Here is a 20,682-nt window from a genome sequence, read left to right as displayed (position 1 = left end):
GTTTGATATTCAGGAGCATCTAAGTTTATTCTGATCTGTCTTGTAAAAGTGTTAACTGTGTGGTTTTAAGTATAGTTACTTTGTTCTCAATAAATCTTTCTTTGGTTCTCCTGACTAGCTGCTCAATTCAGGAGCATCTAAGTTTACTCTGATCTGATGGAAGGGGTGTTTGTGTGCCAGGGTAACTACAGAGGGAATCTACTGTTGTCTTCCAATTAACCAAACATGTAACTGTGGGCTTTGTCAAGAGTTCAACTAATGCATTAGCGCTTTTCTTTCTTTCTTTCTTTTTTGCTTTCTTTCTCTCCTCTTTTCTGTCCGTTTTCCTTTTCTTCCTTATTTCTGCTAATTCATCAGCCAGGATATTTGAGAGGGGGCACATGGGCCAGCCTTACTAGTGCAGATAGCCTGTCTCTGAGAAGTAACAGAAACCTTCTACAGTTTCAGCCCATGCCCAAACATTCTAGGCTAAGTCGGAAACAGCTGGAAAGAGATTCAAAGGGAACCATCTCTGACTTCTTAACAATTAGGAAGTGTCTTTGAGAGGCGAACAAAGAAGAAATGAATGAAATGGGAAGGATAACTCATTCCCTCCAACAGTGTAACAGCAATTCTGTTTAAGGGAAATTAGCAGAAGATGAGTGGAGAGTTTCACTTTGTCATCATCAGAACAAGAAAGTTCAATTGACTAGAGTAAAAGTTGATCAGTATATTAAAATATAGGAGATAAACATCCTCTGTGTTGTTCACTGTAGTAGAATTATAGAGTTATTCTTCCCTCTTCCTGCTGAGTTCTCTGCCAGTCATTGACGATTATTTTAGTTGCTCGTGAGAACAAAGCACTTCTGCATGTGCTCAGGGTCATAAAGAAATCAGAATAAGTAATGAATCTATTGGGTTGGCCAAAAAGTTTGTTTGAGTTTTTCCAGAAGCCATAACAGAAAAACTCAAATGAACTTTTTGGCCATCCCAGTACCTGGCATGAAAGGCATGTCCTCGTGAATATTGTTTTTGGTCCATTTTTTAATGCGAGTCAATGTCTAGGGGAAAGTCCTAAATACTTATAACTCTTCTCTCTCTTTACCAGAAGGATAGCAATAACCACCACCACCACCAGTAAGGAGAAGCCTGCTGCTCACACTAAAGTTCCTCCAGGGTTCGCTTCCATTTTTACATCTTCTCCATTGCTCTCTCCATCCAGTGCTAGGACTTCAACTCCGCCCACATGCCTCTCACATCAACAAAACTGTCCCAGACCTCTCTGCAGGGCTCTGGAGCTGTTTAACCAGAGCCCCTGGATCTGTTCCTCATCCCTCAAGCCTAACATGTCCACAGCTGGTTTGATTTATGTCCCACATCCACCTCACTTGCTCCTTGTTTTTCATTCCCTAGTTCAGTCAATAACTCTACATTCACCCTGTTATCTAAGGCGAGAACTTGAGGGTTGTGTGCCTTGTACTGTATGTCCTCTACATATGAATGAGTTGTGTTCCGAGAACACATTTGTGAGTCCAACAAAGTTAGCCTAGGTATTCAACCAACACAATCGGCTATATAGTGCAGTGATGCAATAGGTTTATCATATCTTTCACACAAATAACACATAAATAAACACAAAAATAAAACATGTTTAATCTTACAGTAGAGTACCTTGAAAAGTACAGAGGTACAGTACAACCGCTGGCATACAGGGGCTGGCATCAAGAAGAGTTACTGACTGGAGGAGGGGGAGGAGGTGGGAGATGGTAGAGCTGAAGGACTGTCAGCAATCAGAGGGAGCAAGCAGCACTCTGACTCACGCCTGACGTTGACGGAGCTCACTTTTGCATCTTAGAAAATTTGCAACTTGAAGGGTCGTATGTCTGGGACTTACTGTATGTAAGCAGAACCTCAGCAAATTGAAGAAAGAGGATGACTGATATCTGTGGCTTCAAAGGGGAGAGGACAATCCTCAGAAACTGTGTGCAGATTTTATAACAGGACTACTTTGAGGTTTGTAGGCTTTTTTCCTTGTGAATTCCTGGAGGTGTTGGCTTTGCAGTATCATGATCTCTTCTCTGGCAGTGAGTCCACAGTATTGCCTGAAGCCTCCTGATTTGCCTAGCACTGCCTTGTGGTCTGTAAGGGTTACCAAGATGAGAGGCGGTCTCCACCCTCAGAAGATGTGTAACAGTGGTGGGGAGCTAAAATCAGGTCGTGGAAGCGTTGACGGTGCATTGTAGACTTGACTGCGGCTTGCTGTTGTGAGAGGAGAGAACAGGCCAAAAATGTGGTTGGCAAGAGCTTATGGAGAAGGTGGGAATTAATCCAGGGTTGATGGTGAGGACGTCATTCTCTCTTCGAGATGCTGGTGGTTCTTTTCTAGTGCCTTTCTCATCTTGGAGTCTGTTGCTAACGAAAGCCCTTCAGCAGCATTCTTGTTCACGTACCCAGCTCAGCCTTGTTACTTGTTGGTGACGTGTCTGTCTGGAGATGCCTGTTGACGGGTAGCACCTAAACAAAGAGGTTGTGTGACACTCTGAAGAAATGCAAGGTGAAAAATGATGAGGGTGTCTGACTTTGATTCTCAAGTACAAGTGAGCTAGCTTCACAGGATTTAACGTCTTTATTCCCGATATTGTCGAATGTAGAATTTTTTAAAGCTTTATTATTTTCCTCCTGTTAATAGTTACAATGAAGTCATTTGGTGTTGGTAAACTAAAGTTTTAGAATATTTAAGTTTTCATGCCTGATATTAATGTTTCCTCAAATTCAGTGATTCTTAAGTAGAAAAGCACTTTCCTAAACAGCGAGAGAGAAGGGAATTTTGAGGAAGCTCTTTGATCTGTTTGTGTACACCTATGCTCTTGTATCAATGTATTTTTTTTCACTTGAGGGTTCAGATTGCCACCATTTGGCAGGAAGGAAGGGAGAAATTCTCTTCCTGGCGTGTGATTTAATGTGCTGAGTGACGGTGTGTGCTGTGTCAGTCTGCTGGAGGACAGAATCAGAGGGGCTGGCGATGAGCTAGGGTCTGTGGCTGTGCCAATGTTTTAGGCATGTACTTTTGGAAAGGAACTTGGGACTTTGGGCTCCACTTCCTTAAGCTACTTCTCAATGTCAGCTTTCTTCTTGTAGGAATGAGGCAGGGAGTAATAGGCCCGCTTGCTGCTTTTGCTGGGTCAGGCCCTGCCCTGGAGACAGGGCCCGTGGCCCAGAGAGCAGAGGGCCAGCGTCCAGCCTCCTGCCCCCAGGAAGCTGCTGGCGTGTGACCCACTGTGGAGGTTACCCTGTCCTACTGCAGAACTGGTCCCCGTTTGCACCTTCTAGCCAAACCCTGAGTTGGCAACTGTCATGCCAGAAAACATTTCAGAGTTTGCTTTAGACTCTGTGCTGTGGTTACACAAGAGGCCGTCCTAGTTTTAAAGGGAGTGGTTGCCCAGAATGACTGAGCGTTACCCGGAAGGGCCCGGGAAAAGCTGGAGCTCCAGGTCTCATTCGCAGAGAACTGGATGGATGGAGCTCTCCGGGCACAGAGGGAGGCAGCCTTTGCTGCAGAGTGGACTGTATCCCAGAACGAAAATAAACCCAAAGGAAATCACAGAAATCTAGCAGTGGGTTTCGGTTCATTTGCCTGAAAATGAGCCCTTCTCTTTGGGGCTGAATTATCCCAATTAGCTAAATGTGTTTGTGGTGAAGGGCTGTAGGAAAAGGAAGCTCACTGGAAGAGGAAGCATATGGTATTTATTCTGTTGTTTTTTTTTTTTTAATTTATTGGAGTATAGTTGCTTTACATTGCTTACACAGCAGAGCCAGAAGCTGTGCATATATCCCCTCCCCTCTTTTTTTTGATTTCCTTCCCGTCTAGGTCATCACGGAGTGTTGAGTAGGGTTCCCTGGGCTATGCAGGGAACCCTAGTTTTCTTTAATTATCTATTTTATATGCAGTATCAATCATGTACCTAGATCTCCCAGTTCATCCCACCCCCCCTTCCTCCCTCAGTACCCATATGCTTATTCTCTATGTCCATGCAGCATTCTGGACCGTGTGTTTGTGAATGGGGAGAGAGAACAAGGCTTTTATAGAGAGACTTTGCTCAGGGAGAAGACCTGCCCACAGAGATCACATGATGTTCACCTCTAGCAAGAGGTATCTCTTGTATCTCCTTCCCCAACCATGCATTTAAAAAAGGAAAAAAGCTCAGAAAACTCCCTCACCAGAGTCTTCTGCCCAGGACATGCATCCCCCTCATTGCTTCCTTAAGGGATCCCTTCTTCCAGCCATCACCATCTCTAATTCCTTCTTGCCTGAATTCTGCTTTTCCAGATATTTGCTCCTCAGATCCTTTTAGCCTTTGTTGTAAGCTGGGTCAGAGTTAAGTAAAAATTTTTTACCTAGTCAGTTTTCAAGATTCGTATTCTGGGAGTGAGCCTAACCAGAGGCCAGGGATTTTGCTTGTGCTCCATGATGAGTAGAGCTGAAGTCTGTCTAAGATGCTTTTCTGAGAGTGGGTTCCTGGCGTTCATACATCCTCTGTTTCTGGGACTTAGGCCTGAGGAAGAAGGAAGCTTTAATCAGCTGGAGGCGGTTTGTGGCTAGGGTGTGACCTTCCACACTGTGTGTCATCTGCTGCCGTGGCAGTCTGTTGAGCAACTCTCGTGACCCATTATTTATAAAAGTCAAGGCCAGGTCATTGCCATCTTAATAGAAAGTTGCTGCCTCTGGAGGACACCCTCGAGGGGTTACGATTTAATGTGGTCCATGACTGTGGCCGAAGGGGCCAAGCTGTGATGGGGGCTGAGAGTACCACGGAAGTGAGGAGACCAGTTGGGAGAGACAGAAGCGCTTCTGAGCTCCTACCCACCTTCTGCATTTTCCACCCAAGCTCATAATGTGTACAAATGATGCTAGACGTATTTCACCAAATGGTCCTCTCTGCGTGAGTAAATCATGGAACCCATTTAAGAAACGCGTCTTCTGTTTGAGTGTAAGGTCACCTCCAGGGACTTCCCTGGTCTGGTGGTCAAGTGGTTAAGAATGTGTCTGCCAGTGCACAAGATACGGGTTTGCTCCCTGGTCCAGAGGATCCCATGTTCTGCAGAGCCACTAAGCCCGAGCATCCCAACTCTTGAGCCTGTGCTCCGGAGCCCGTGAGCTGTAACTGCTGAAGCACCTGGAGCCAGAGGAGCCGCCTCAGTGAGGAGCCCGTGAATGAAGAGGCCCTCTACTTTCTGCAGCTCGAGAAAGCCTGTGGCAACAAGGACTCGGTGCACCCAAATAAATAAATAAATCTTTAAAAAAAAAAAAAAAGTCATCCCCTGTAGTCACTGCCTGGGCCTAGTTCTTGTAGAACATCTTCATGTTCACCAGCAAATGGAAGTTTCTCCTTGTCCACGATTTAATCAGTTGGGCTGTTAAATTGCAATCTAAGATTTCAGCTCAGAAAACAAGGTCCCTTGCAAGGTGTTGAATTTATGTGGTAGTTGGCGATTGGCAGTAGCTTGAGGAGTCATCCCATGGCTGGAAAGAAAGAGGCTGGACCCAGCAGGGCTGATGTGCTGTTCTGCATTGCTCTTGAGGTTATCGCTGATTTATGCCTGTGTTCCTTAGAGACCAGGAAGTCATCGTGGCCGCCATTAAGGCTTTCATCTTCCATCTTTTTTTCTTGTGGGGAAAACACTCCTCATTTTGTATTATATGTGATTTATTTTAAGAATCTTTGATTAAAAACAAACAAACAAACAAGAAAATCCCTGAAGACAGGGCACCAAAATACTCTTCAGACTTCATTGTAAATGTAATTTTGGATATAACTGGATCGACTCATCAAGTGAGGCCATGTAGTTATTAGTGGAGTTTTTTTTCTCCTCTGAGCGTTTGTTTGAAAAAAGTTACTGCCTTTCTCTCCTCCCTAGGTGACCGTCCCAATCTTCCTAAGGAGGACACCCCTCCCAGCAGCCTGGACTCGCTTTCCTCTCCGTCTCCCATGACTGCCGCTGCCCTTGGGCCCCCTGGACCAGACCGGAACCACCTGCTTACAGACGGGGGCAGCTCTGGGGACTGGGCATCCACTGCGTAAGTGGCTGTGCTGTTCTGTTGGGTGGAGGGGAGGTGGGTGGTGGTTTTTATTTTGAAGTTTTATGTGCTGGGTCAGTCCTATAGCCTTAGGCCTCAGGACCTTTGTGCTCTTAATCTGTGGGGATGCCACAGAGGAGAGGGTCCATAAACCAAAGGGAATAGGGTCTGTGTGTTCCCAGTATGGAAGGGGTGGGTGGATGCTATTTCAAATCTGTTTTAAGTTCAAGTTGTGGACGTCTGGGGTTGCATAAAGGAAGTTTGTTATTGTCCTGTTCGGGAGGTTTCCTCAATAGTTACCACAGACTTTTAGAAAGACGAAAATGCTTGCCTTGTGATCAGTAGACTTTTAAGTTTTCTATAGGATGATATCTTAATGATAGGAATTTTATGAGCTTCATGCTAATGTCTTACTCTGTTTACTCTGTGGGAACATGTATAATTGACAACTGATGGATGAAATATCGGATTTTGTCTTCGCAGTTTGGTTGAGTGCCAAGCATATGCAGATGCTCATGTGTATTAGGGCAAATAATTCCCATACAAACAAAATGCCATGCGTGGACCTGGCTTGGCTACTTGAGGATGTGTCTTTCTCTGTTTCCTGAAGTTGTGGAGTAAATGCACCAGTAGTGGTGTGCAGCCTCAGATTTCAAACAGATGCTCAGAGAAGGGAAAATAAAACAACTCCACTAATAATTACATGACATTACTTGATTAGTCAATCAAATGACATCCAAAACTACATCTGTAATTTAACAGATGAGAGTATCTGGTATCCTGCCTTTAAAGTGAAAAAAAAAATTAAAAAAATCAAAGTTGCTTAAAATAAGTCATAGATAATGATGTCATTTGACCCTAGCCGAGCATTCTTGGGACTTTAAATGGAATTGAAAACTGTTCCTCACAGTACTTGGCTTTTTATAGTTACTGCTGGATTCACATGAAATCATTATGAACTTATTAAGTATTAAAAGAGGCAGGGACAGATCTGGTATGTTATCCTGAAATTTGGGGGTGACCTAAAGACTTTGCAAAATCTCACTGAAAATCCAAGTGGAACTCAAAATATGGGTACACGTTCTCCAGAGGAGTTTTTTCCCCCAAAGATTGTCACATATATATTTAAATGCTAAAGACTGTATTATGGATTTAAACTACATGTTACTGAAATGGGCCTATCATTTTTACTGTTCTGTTTTAAAAGTAAGAATAATTTCTCACTTTTGTGCTACAGGCAAAAGTGATAGTGGCTGTATCGGAATCCAGAATCTGTAATGCAGGGCACTCCAGCGGTGGGACTTGGCGTGTATTTGTGTGTGTGTGTGTGTGTGTGTGTGTGTGTGTGTCTGTGTGTCTGTGTGTCTGTGTGTCTGTGTGTCTGTGTGTCTGTGTTTCAAAGCACAGACCAAGCTCCCAGTCTTGTATCAGAATCCAGAGTCTGTAATGCAGGGCACTCCAGCGGTGGGACTTGGCGTGTGTATGTGTGTGTGTGTCTGTGTGTGTGTCTGTGTGTGTCTGTCTGTGTGTGTGTCTGTGTGTGTCTGTCTGTGTGTGTGTCTGTGTGTGTGTCTGTGTGTGTCTGTCTGTGTGTGTGTCTGTGTGTGTCTGTCTGTGTGTGTGTCTGTGTGTGTGTGTCTCTGTGTGTGTCTGTGTTTCAAAGCACAGACCAAGCTCCCAGTCTTGTCAGTAACTATCCCAGTCAGTGCACAGCAGTTCAGTCGGTTCTTCGTGGTGGTTCTGTGGAGAAGTGGCATTCTGAGCCACAATTCATAGCACATCCGCTGCTGAAACATGAAAAGCTTGATATTTTTGGTTGTCAATCAAATGCAGAGTGAATCCCCCAGCTTCTTATTCATACAGATTAAAAAAAAAAACACAAAACTTTAGTCTTTATTTATCTGCTTTATGTCTCAGGCCAGGCCCTGCTCAGCATGTGGGATCTTAGTTCCCCAACCTCTGCTCCAAGCATAGAGAGCACAGAGCCTCAACCCCTGGACCACCAGGGAAGTCCCCATACATGTCTTAAAATGTCACAGAAAGTACTCCAACCTTGAGAGGCCTGAAAAGAACAGGGCAAAGTAAGTAGATGAATCCAGTCTGGAAAGGAGATTTCTGTTACATTGGACACTTCCTGCTATTTGAAGAACTTGATCTTTTTCCCTGGACACTGGACAAAACTCATCTCTCTCTTACATTCATAGAATGTTTCCTGTGTATCTTTTAAAGGATTTACTTGTAAGCGTGTTTCAGTCTAGATTTCTCATTAAGTTGGGGAGTGCTTCTCATACTTGAGCCCAATGAGGATCCCCTGCAGGGCTTGTGAAGCCCACAGTGCTGGACCCCACCCAAGAGTGACGCTTAGGGTTAGAGGGGAGCCGGAAAATGTGTGTTTCTAATGTATTTCCTGATGGTGTTGGCAAACCCGGATATATCCTCCTGCCTGCCCCACCCCCATGGTTCCAGGCACGTGCTGATGTGCATCTCTGAGGATTACAGTTCAGAGAAGTGACCATGCAGAGTGCTTCCTTTTTTTTTCCTTTTCTTTTCTCTTCCTAGGATTGTGTGTTTGCTCTCTCCCAGCAGCTCCTGGGTGCTCACTTATTGAAATGCACTCACTTACTGCAAATGCTGATTCCCTCTGCCTGAAGTGTCTCCGTTCCTTTTTGCTCAAGACAACCCTGACCTGTCTTCAGGGTGTAATTTAGTTTTCACTTTTGGGAAGCCTTCTCGAGTATTCAGAATGATACCTTTCTCTGTATGTGCCCAATACTTGATGTTAGGAAATGATTTCCTAGTTAATGTTGTTCGGTCGCTAACTCATGTCTGACTCTTTGTGGCACCACGGACGTCATGCACACCAGGCTCCTCTGCCTTCCACTGTCTCCCAGAGTTTGCTCAGACAAATGTCCATTTCTCCTTTTGCCTTCAGTCCTTCCCAGCATCAGGATCTTTTCCAGTGAGTCAGGTTTTCGAATCAGGTGGCCAACTATTGGAGCTTCAGCTTCAGAAACGGTCCTTCCAAAGAATATTCAGGGTTTATTTCCTTAAGGATTGACTGGTTTGATCTCCTTGCAGTTCAAGGGACTCTCAAGGGTCTTCTCTAGCACCGCAATTCAAAAGCATCAGTTCTTTAGTGCTCAGCTTTCTTTATGGTCCATCTCTCACATCCATACATGATTACTGGAAAAACCATAGCTTTGACTATGTAGATCTTTGTTGGCAAAGTGATGTCTCTACTTTTAAATACACTGTCTGTGTTTGTCGTAGCCTTCCTTCCAAGGAGCAAGTGTCTTTGTTTCGTGGCTGCAGTCCCCATCAGCAGTGATTTTGGAGCCCCCCAAAATACAGTCTGTCACTGCTTCCCCATTTTCCCCACCTATTTACCATGAAGTGATGGGACCGGATGCCATGACCTTAGTTTTTTTGAATGTTGAGTTTTAAGTCAGCTTTTCCACTTGCCTCTTCTACCCTTATCAAGAGGCTCCTAAGTTCCTCTTCACTTTCTGCCGTTAGAGTGGTTTCTGCCATTTTGCACTATGTACTCTGCATGGAAGTTAAATAAGCAGGGTGATAATATACAGCCTTGTCATACTGCTTTTCCAGTTTTGAACCAGTCAGTTTTTCCATGTCCAGTTCTAACTGTTGCTTCTTGACCTACATACAAGTTTCTCAGGAGGCAGGTAAAGTGGTCTGGTATTCCCACCTCTTTAAGAATTTTCCACAGTTTGTTTTGATCCAGACAGTCAAAGGCATTTGCATAGTCAATGAAGTAGAAGTAGATATTTCTTTTAGGCAGCTTTCTGTTAGGCAACTAATCTCAGCCCTCAACTCAGTCATTCTTGATCTATTAATTATGATACTAAGCAACACTCTTTGTTGGCTGTCCATCTGCCTTGCCTCTAGAAATACCGTGATCTGTTAGACATTTCCAGAAGCCCCCTCACAGTCAGAATTTCCTGCTTCCATTCTGACATTGTTAGGGAGTTAAAAAATTTAGCTCTTCCCGTCGCCTGTCCCCCCAGCTTTCTGGAATCCTATTATCCTTGTTACTGCTGTAATAGTATCTCCTAGGTCAGCCTCCACGACGAAGGACAGACATAGGGAGGTTAATTCTCTGCCCCGTTGCTCGTTTATTATTGCCTCATATATGCGTTTCTTTAGGAAATAGTTAGCTGGGTTTTTTTTTTTTTTCCAGTTTTGTTTTATACCAGCATGCCCAGTTCCCCATGCCTTTTCATGTCTTCCTGTACAGTCACTGTGGTGGTTCTGGCACCAATGCTTCATTTAACGTGGCCCATAACTTTTGTTAGAATGACTTTATTGATATATAATTCACCCATTGAAAAGAATGGATTGTGACATCGTCCCAGAGAGGTGTGAGCATAGCCACAATCAGTTTTGAAAGGTTTTCATTACCGAAAGGCAAAGCTGAAGCTCCCATAGTTTGGCCACCTGCTGTGGAGAGTCAATTCAGTGGAAAAGACCCTGATGCTGGGAAAGATGAGATGGTTGGATGGCTCATTGATCACTGACTCAATGGACATGAGTCTGAGCAAACTCCAGGAGATAGCGGAGGACAGGGAGGCCTGGCGTGCTGCTTTCCATGGGGCCGCAGAGAGTCAGACACGACTGGACGACAGCAGCAAAGGCGTTTTGAGAACATTGTCAGCCCCAGTACCCGTTCATTCCTGTGTGGTCAGCCTCTGTTTCTCTTCAACATTCCCCTCGTCTGTAGACAAACAGTAATCTACTTTCTGCCTGAATGGATTTGCTTATGAATCCTGTAAATAACATCACACAATCAAAAAAAAAAAAAAAAAGAAAGAAAGAAAGATGGCTGCATCGTAGAATAGCTGTTCATAACTGGGGATGTTGACACCCTGAGGTGTAAGTCAGTCTGTGTTCTGGCAGGCTGGGAGGGCAATAGATGCGGCTCTTCCTTCCACCTACTGTGAGGCTCTTCGTTTGGTTTCTCCTGAGTGTGAAAGGGTTCCTGGCACATCTGTCCTCGGAGCTGCCTGGAACTGCATCAGAGGTTCATGCCTCCCCAGACTTGGTGCTTGTTAGTTAAAGTCGTCACATGGTAGACTCCCGTGCCCGTTGTAGACTCTGTGTGCACTCACTGGGGACCATCTTTATTCTTGTCAATGAAATAACTTGCTGCTTTTAATGTGGGCCGACAAATAGAAGTTTCCCATAGACAGTTACGTGGCATTTGAAATTCCTTGACTTTTGGTTACTTGATTGCTTTTCAGGGAGTTGATAAACTTTGCTGGGAGATAGCAAAGTACCGCTTCAGTTGTATTCGTGTCTACCACAACAGTGATTTGTCTGAATCAGAAAAATAATCCTCTTAAACAATTTTTAACCGGATTTGGTGAAATTGGGTGCACACTTAGAAGGGATCAGGTAGCTGTCTTAGCAGACTTTGTCTCCGCTTCTTCCCTTCCTCTCTCTTTCTTTCCCTTTCTCCCTCCACTCCTTCAGGGAGGGCTTCTTCAACCCCGTTGCTCTTGATTTTACTGCTCTCAACCCTGCCAGGGGCAGTCAGTTCACCCTAGAAGTTGATGTCTTAAATTTTTATCTCTATTACTATGATTGTTTAGAAAGAAAATAGGGAATTCATCCTTTTTTTTTTTTAATGTAGACCATTCTTAAAATATTTATGAAATTTGTTATGGTATTGCTTCTTTTATGTTTTGGTGTTTTGGGCTTGAGGCATGTAGTATCTTCACTCCCCAACCGGGGATCGAACCCATACCCCTGCAAGGCAAAGTGCCAGCCACTGGGCCACCACGGAATCCTGGGAATTTATCTTTTAAACGTTCTCCCCCCCCCCCTTCTTCGTTTTTGCATATCTGTATTTTGTTAAACTTGACTAAGATGAACACAAATGGCTTTTATAACAAGGGGAGAAAACCAATGCAGATTTAAAAAAGAGATCAAGAGAGGGTAGTCTTTAACTCTCCCAAATGAATTGCCCATCATAGGAATTTCCAGAATCTTTATTGGCTAATCAGGTGATCATATCCTTATAATGGGAGCACCTTGTCTTCTCTGCTTACCTGAGGGTGGGCCCTCGGTACAGAAAGTGGTGGGCCCCATTGACCGTGGTCTCTAGTAGAGCTCGTGCTGGGGGCAGTAGTGTGTGTGCGAGGATGTACCCCCCGGTGCTATGGGGAGTGAACCGGAAGCCAGTGTCCCGTACCTAAGTGAGCAGCAAAGTCCCCGGTGGGTTCAGAAAGATCGACGTGTCTGATAGCCCGTAAGGAAACACAGGGCAGTGAGCAAGAGGAGAGAGTTGCCTTGCTGCGAGCCCCAGCAGTCTTGTGACGTCTGCTCAGATGTTGAACCCTTCTGGACCTATGTGGGCTGGGGACTTAGAACAGGACGAGGCTTATGCTTCAGCAGGGGCTGGTGGTGAGAGGCTGCAGGGAAGGTTTGACGCAATAAATCACCTCTTGCATTTCTCAGAAAGAGAAAGATTGTAGAGCATTGACTCGCAAGGGCCACAGACTTTGTTATAGATTCTTTATAAATATTTCATGTTGAGCCTCACATCAAACCTGGTAAGGCAGAGAGATATTCTTTTAAAAAATATATGTATTTGGTTTCTCTGGGTCTTTATTGAGGCAAGTGGGATCTAGTTCCCTGACTAGGGATTGAACCGGGCCCCTGCGTTGGGAGCAAGGAATCTTGGCCACTGGACCACCAGGGAAGTCCTGATGTATTCATTTTTTGGAAAAAGTCTTTATTGAATTTGTTACAATATTGCTTCTGTTTCATGGGTTTTTTTTTTTTTTTTTGGCTTGGCAGTGAGGCATTTGGGATATTTGCTTCCCAACCAATGATCGAACCTGCACCCCCTGCCTTGGAAGGCAAAGTGTTAATCACCAGGGAAGTCCCGATATATTCATTTTTAAACATAGGGAAATGAAGGCACAAAGATGGTCAGAATCTTGCCCTAAGTCACGAGACTAGTAAGGGCAGAGGTTGTTTTCGACCCTGATCTGTCTGTCCCTGGGATCTGTGGTTCCCTTGCCTTGTTTTACTGTCAGCATGGAGATTGTTTGCAGATGGGGCCACCGTCGAACTGAAGCTTTCCCCTGATTCTGAGACCCGGTGAACTGGCGAAGGGTGGCTGTCTGCTGGCCGCTGCCCTTGTTTTGAAGTGGGAGCACTGACCCAGTGTTAGGTCATGTGGCTGCGGTTTATAATTATCTATGCGGAATAAACACTTGATCGGCACATTCACCATCCAACACCTTTGGCTGAAATCTGGGAGGGGGGAGGGCATTTTCCCCTACCCCACCCCACAGCAGAGCTGGGAGACTTGAAAATTTGATATTTTGCAACAGAGCAGCATCCATAATCTTTTGATGAGTAATATGATATCTGGTAAAGCTCTTGAAGCTAATCTCAGAGCCCACATTCTTGGCCTTCCACCATCAGTCTCTGCATGTTCATTGGTGGAGAGGGTGGGGTAATATAATAATTTTTGTCCTGTATATTTTCTTGGCTCTTTTCTCTATCTTGGTACAGAAATTATGCTGCCCTTACCTCCTAGCTTCCTCGCAGCCTTCCATACATGTCCCTTGGGTGTTGCTAGGTGTTTTTGGTATTTGTATTGTGTACTTGGCACTTGCCTGTGGCCTGATTCATTTCTTCCTTTCCAGTGCTGTAACTACAGGTTCTGAAGTTCAGAGGTTTTATTTTCAAGCCAGATTGTTGGTTATTCTTGTAACTTTAAAGCCTCGTAACGAAAAGCTGACTTTCCAAAATAAAGACACTTGTCTGAATTTTTATAGTAGCTTCTCTACTACTTAAGGCTCAAAAAAAAAATTGTCTTGAGACTTATTGTGTTTTTCATTTTCATTTTATCAGTTTTTGTTGTAATTGGTCACTGGCTGTTCATGGGTTGGTTGGCTGTATCTCAGTACTGAAATGCAGGCAGGGCCTTGTGAGCTTTCTCTGAGTTGGAAGACTGTGGTGTAGACTGCTGAACCACTGACTTTTATCATTTATTTAACTTATCAAATAATTTTTTTTCCTTAAAAAAATTTTTTAAATTGGAGTATAATTGCTCTACAACACTGTGTTGCTTTCTGCAGTACATCAGTGTGAATCAGCTGTATGTATACATGCTGATATACAGCTGATGGGCTACAGTTCATAGGGTCGCAGAGAGCTGGACACGACTGAAGTGACTTAGCCCGCATGCATATACCTCCTCCTTCATGAATGTCCCTCCCACCCCCATCCCCCATTCCGTCTCTCTAGGTCACTACTGAGCACTGAGCTGAGCTCCCCAAAGCACTGATTTTACAGTCAAACAAGCCTAGCTTTGCATTCTTTTCTTGCCACTTAAAACCTTGGAGGCCTTATATAAATTATTTGAGCAAACTAAGACTTAATGAGATTACCTGCAAAGCGGGAGTGCGAGCACCTACCCCTCTGAATTGTTGTGAGGTTTCTAGGTGCCAAGTGAAATAAGACCCCACTGCTCCCCTGGGAGCCCTAGGTGGCCACCTGCTTGCATTTTGCTTTCCTCTGAGAACCTAACTTGATAGTCCTAGTTGAACTTGACCTGACTTCTTGGTTCATCAGTTATATAATCTCCCCACCAAATGGCTTAGGAAAAATGCCCTCTCTAGTCCTGCAGGAGCCTTTGGCGTTGACCCGAAGTTATGTTGTTCCCAGCAGTTACAGTAGTTATTCCAGGAGAACCCAGGGCTCCTTTCCTAACCTTGCTGTACAGGAACCTTCTCTGGAGAAACTTCTGAGAAAATGGCCCTTGGGTATTGCGTGACCAGGGCATGGGGTTCCCATGGCCAGTGAACTCCCTCAGCTGTTCTGAGCAGTTTGGGAAGCTCACCCATCATGACAGGTAGCCTGTAAAACAGCTTGGGGAGTAACCAGAGGCTCTTCATAGCAGAGAAGCCCCTTTTAAGCTGTGCTTGGGAGCTCCCCTGTTCTATATGTTCCACTCTTGTGTTGGGTGGCGGCTGTTTTCACATCCAGATTGAGCTAGTAGAAACATTCCTGTCAGTTGCCCTGCAGGACCATAACTCTGAGACCCCTCCAGCCCCGTAATTCTCTGAAATGCAGCTGCAGCTCCTTTTCCAGTGAGCTAGCAAGCCCTGTCCCTGATTCCACAGATCATCTGGAAAGAAGAGAAATGCGATTCAAGGAACACTTTGAGCAAAAGATTGGTTAATCACTCTCAGATAGTTCTTGGAGTTACCACTCTCAGATATTTCTTTTATAGTGAAACCCAAGTAAATGATCCTCCTGGGAGTGAACTTCATAAGATACTGGCTGACTCAATGGTGATGTCCTATGTTGTCAAGGGAGGAAAGCCACCAGCCGCCTTAGCATCCTGCAGGGTGGGGACTGAGTGTTCAGAGTGGTCATGTCCAGCCTCATAGGGTTCTGTCTTACCTGTGTTTGAGAGCTTTCCTCCCATTCCCTTCCTTCTCTCACTGCTCATCTCCCTCCTGTAGAAGACTTTTTTTTCTCAAGGGGGAGCAAGTTCTGGCTTTTAAGTGCTGGCTTGATCTATGGGCTGTCTCCTTCCTTCATGGCAGGTGATCTTGAGCAATTTGTCAAGAGAGCTGCTGCTGCAGGAGAGGCCTGGGTATTTGCACATCGGCTTCTAACACACACAGGAGCCCCATGCCACAAAGCCCAGGAAGATGGAGGAAGGGGAGTGGGCTTCTTGAGCCCTGGGGAGTTTTCCATCAGTGTCTTCATGTCTTCCAACTCTCCACTACAAAATAGATTCACATCTAATCCATCTCATTCAGGAGTCTGAAAACTGCATCCCGCTGCTGCCTGTTTTTAATATATAAATAAAGTTTTATGGGAACACAGCCACCCAGACACTGACATTCTGTGACTGCTTTTGTGCGGCTGTGATAACAACTGGGTTAAGAGGGTGCAAGACCTACAGCCTGCAAATCCCAAAGCATTTACTGTCTGGCCCTTTGCAGAAAAAGTTTGCCAACTTCAATCTATCATATAAACAAAACCAATCTTTTTGGAAAAGCCCACATTCCTTAAAAACCAGTTTCAACAATTGTGGTTATTTGCCACCTTTCAGATGGGTGGTCTGGGTGATTTTTAAATAGAACCCTTATGAATTTTTTCTTATTATTCAATTAGCCAAAAGGTTTCCTGCAAGTGTGTGTTAATTTCAAAAGGCTTTTATTGTTCCAATGATTTAAAAAATTATTTGGGGTTATTCTTTTTAAAACCTATTGTTAAAAATATCTCTTTAACAAGTGGTGCTGGGAAAACTGGTCAACCACTTGTAAAAGAATGAAACTAGATCACTTTCTAACACCGCACACAAAAATAAACTCAAAATGGATTAAAGATCTAAATGTAAGATCAGAAACTATAAAACTCCTAGAGGAGAACATAGGCAAAACACTCTCAGACATAAATCACAGTAGGATCCTCTATGATCCACCTCCCAGAATTCTGGAAATAAAAGCAAAAATAAACAAATGGGATCTAATTAAAATTAAAAGCTTCTGCACAACAAAGGAAAATATAAGCAAGGTGAAAAGACAGCCTTCTGAATGGGAGAAAATAATAGCAAATGAAGCAACTGACAAACAACTAATCTCAAAAATATACAAGCAACTTATGCAGCTCAACTCCAGAAAAATAAACGACCCAATCAAAAAATGGGCCAAAGAACGAAATAGACATTTCTCCAAAGAAGACATACGGATGGCTAACAAACACATGAAAAGATGCTCAACATCACTCATTATTAGAGAAATGCAAATCAAAACCACAATGAGGTACCACTTCACACCAGTCAGAATGGCTGCGATCCAAAAATCTGCAAGCAATAAATGCCGGAGAGGGTGTGGAGAAAAGGGAACCCTCCTACACTGTTGGTGGGAATGCAAACTAGTACAGCCACTATGGAGAACAGTGTGGAGATTCCTTAAAAATTGCAAATAGAACTACCTTATGACCCAGCAATCCCACTTCTGGGCATACACACCGAGGAAACCAGAATTGAAAGAGACACATGTACCCCAATGTTCATCGCAGCACTGTTTATAATAGCCAGGACATGGAAACAACCAGATGTCCATCAGCAGATGAATGAATAAGAAAGCTGTGGTATATATACACAATGGAGTATTACTCAGCCGTTAAAAAGAATTCATTTGAATCAGTTCTGATGAGATGGATGAAACTGGAGCCGATTATACAGAGTGAAGTAAGCCAGAAAGAAAAACACCAATACAGTATACTAACACATATATATGGAATTTAGGAAGATGGCAATGACGACCCTGTATGCAAGACAGGGAAAGAGACACAGATGTGTATAACGGACTTTTGGACTCAGAGGGAGAGGGAGAGGGTGGGATGATTTGGGAGAATGACATTCTAACATGTATACTATCATGTGAATTGAATCGCCAGTCTATGTCTGACGCAGGATGCAGCATGCTTGGGGCTGGTGCATGGGGATGACCCAGAAAGATGTTATGGGGAGGGAGGTGGGAGGGGGGTTCATGTTTGGGAATGCATGTAAGATTTAAAGATTTTAAAATTTAAAAAATAAAAAACTAAAAAAAAAAATAAATAAATAAAAATAAAATAAAACCTATTGTTAAAAATAAACATTTTATTTTGAAATAGTTTCAGATTTATAGAAAATATACAAAGATAGTATAGAGAGTTCCTGAGACCCTTCACTCAGCTTCTCCTACTGGTAACATGTTACACTGAACCACTTTGGTTAAAACTAAGAAATTGGTTGGAATTATCACTCTCGGACAGCTTTACTTTTAACTAAACTTACTTTGGTTAAAATTAAGAAATTCACGTTGGCACAACACATACAGAATGTATTTGTATTTCACTATATATATATTTTTAAAAAATTCAGTTTATTTGGAAATTTTCTATATGTTTGAATATTTTTCTAAATTTTAAAATAACTTATGAATAAAAAAATAAAAAAGAAATCATGACAGAATTTAGGGAAGTCATAGAAACAAATGTAAGTGAATATATTATGTACTAAAATGTGTGATACAGTTAAAATGGTAAAGAAATATATAAGAAATAAATAAGTAATAAAGACATATATAAGAAATAAAGAAATATATATATATTTTAACTCATGTCCTTTTGTTCTAGGAACCAGTCCTAGATCATATATAGTCATATTGCATTTAACAACTTTTCTTCCCCAGTGATGGCATTTCCTTAATGTTTAGAGTTTTCTTTCTTTAACATAGTTCGTTTCTTTAGGTGAAGAAGATGATTCATTAGTGAAGAAACAAGTCTGAAAAGCAGAGGCTAGAATACATAACGGTCATAAAAAGTGAACTTGGGGCTCCAGTCACTCCCGGATGCTTTCTGCCATAATTTTATTCATATCTTACTGCCAGGCAGCTTCTTAACAATTACTCTCACTTTAGCCACGGAAGCTGAGACCAAGGAGATTGTTAGCCGCCTGTTTGAGTTGTGGCTGACCCTCAGCCACGGCTGATAATGCCAGCTGTCTCCCAGCCTCCGAGAGAGTGAGAAGTGTCCTCCTCTGTTCCCCACCGGCCTCATTTTTTTTTTTTTTCTTTTTTTAACAAAAAGAGGAAGAAGCTTAGGGAGATTACGAAATTGCAGATGGGCACCCAGCCAGAGCTGTCTTGGAACCCAGGTGTCTCTGTAGAGTAGCAGCGTGTCATGGTGTGAATGAAATCCTTCAGTTGCCCTGCCTGTGAGCATTTGACTCCGTGGTCTTGTCCCCTGGGCACCTCTGCCTCCCCTCTCTCTCTCCATTCGGCTCATGTTTCAGTCCAGCCACTCACTGGTAGGGACCTGAGACTCTGAGGCCTTGCAGTCTTGTCAGAACGCGGCTTTGACCCAACACGACCTTGAGTAAGCCACCTTCGCCTTTCTGCTACTGGCTTGTCATGAGTCACGTCGGAATGGGCGCAGTTACGTGTGTGCGTTGCAGAGTGCCGACGGCCGGGGTGTAGGGAGGGGTGGGGATCCTGATGAGCGAGGCGTCGACGTGGGGCAGAGGGTCTCTCCGGATGCCCACGTGACGGCTGCCTCTGTTCTGCGGCACCCTGGGCGCCTGTCCGCATGGCCCTCATCACGCTGCGTCGTCATCATCAGTGTGTCCTCCTCTCGCCTGAATGGGTGCTCGTAGAAAACAGATGTCGTGCCCTGGGTGTCCCCGGGGCAGGCGTGGGGCCTGGCTGGTAGTTCTCAGATCCTGAACGATGAGTGAACAGGGTGCGTTTTGAGCCCTGCTAGTGGTCAGCGCTGACCTCCCGGCCCACCACTGAGGTTTCTGGTGAGTTCTCACAGTGCCTCTCCCGACTGCCGTGCCCTCACTTGGAGCCAGCAGGGTGCTGGCTGGGGAGTTCTCCTTCTCGGGCACTTCAGGAAGAGCAGTGGCATTTATTTGAACAGAGATTTCCCATAATATACAGATCGACAGTATTTCCTTCTGTCTTCATTAACATTTTCAAACACTGTTGCCCAGGACAGCTGTTCTAGACTTACGCTGTACGCTTCCCGGACTGGAATGAAAGATCATTTCACTAATGTGTTAGCTTCTGCTCGGAGACCTAGAAAATGAGGTTTTAAAATCTATCCTTCCAGTGCAAACTTCTGACTTGATGCCGACACGACAAAGGCCATCTTCAGACATCTTGGTGCTTGGGGGATTTAATCACTTTAGAAAAGCAGTCATTTCTTTCCTTGAAATGTATTCTCCCTTGAATGTTACCTTATGCCCTGTGCTCCCAGAGCTTGGGACTGGGTGCTTGTACTACCAGCACTGCCCAAGGCCTGACCTGCCTCAGCTATGCAAGAAATATTTGTTAGAGAGAGACAGGCTCTGGTGACTGGTGCAGCTGTTGTCGAATTTCAGCAGCTAAAAGCCTAAGTCCCCTTCCCTATTTCTGAAATGTTTGTGCTGTTTTGCTGCCAAAAAGTTTCTTAATATGCACGGTGCGTGGAGTCTGGTATCGGAGATTGGGTCGCCGTTGGAATCCCAAGCAGCATCTACTGCTGATTTGTTACGTTTTCAGAAAAATAAGCTCTGCAAAGCGTGCGCATATACAGCTACGGTCATAATTTTGTGTTCAGGGTTTATTCCTCTGCATGGTGAGAGCTACAGGGTCTTTCCCTGGAGTACAGACCTGTTTTGCCAAAGCAAAGATGTTGATTTTTGTTCCTGGATAGAATTTTCTTATCATTTTCACAAATGTGAGTTCCATTCCCTACCCCCTTCCCCTCCCCAAAGCAGGAGACATCCCTGTCCTCTTTCAGTATCAGAAAGTTTTCCAGCATGAGTTTCTAAGTTAGCAGGGGGAAACTTCTGTGTTTTTTGGTGAAACCCTTTTGTTTCCATTTCTTCCTTTTCTCTGAGAAGGAAACATTCCTCCTCAAAAGAAGGTTGGCTCTTCTGCCCTGAAAATGGAGAAGAGTCACCACGCTTTCAGTTTTGTGTGAGAAGTTGGGAAGAGAGCAGAGACGCACATTCATCTTTCTCTGTAATTTATTTCTCTTTTGGTAAATGTGGTTTCTGAGCTTTTCAGGAAGAGTTGACTTCTGCCTCCGATTTTTGC

The 20,682-nt window shown here is 44.0% G+C and overlaps 1 protein-coding gene across 5 annotated transcripts in view; it reads left to right on the top strand.

Annotated features, from left to right (window-relative positions):
* The window catches only part of ARHGAP10 (Rho GTPase activating protein 10), a 375,744-nt gene that overhangs the window by 342,838 nt on the left and 12,224 nt on the right, over window positions 1-20,682 (top strand). For all 5 annotated transcript variants that reach the window (XM_060400981.1, XM_015101370.4, XM_060400980.1 and 2 more), the window contains one exon: window positions 5,896-6,055. In XM_060400981.1, coding sequence (XP_060256964.1) covers window positions 5,896-6,055 — 160 coding nt within the window. The remainder of the gene's footprint in view (window positions 1-5,895; window positions 6,056-20,682) is intronic.

This window comes from Ovis aries, chromosome 17 (genome assembly GCF_016772045.2).
Source record: "Ovis aries strain OAR_USU_Benz2616 breed Rambouillet chromosome 17, ARS-UI_Ramb_v3.0, whole genome shotgun sequence".
NCBI lineage: Eukaryota > Metazoa > Chordata > Mammalia > Artiodactyla > Bovidae > Ovis > Ovis aries.
The sequence above is the reverse complement of the archived record's forward strand: the minus strand, read 5'-3'. Positions and strand labels throughout refer to the sequence as shown.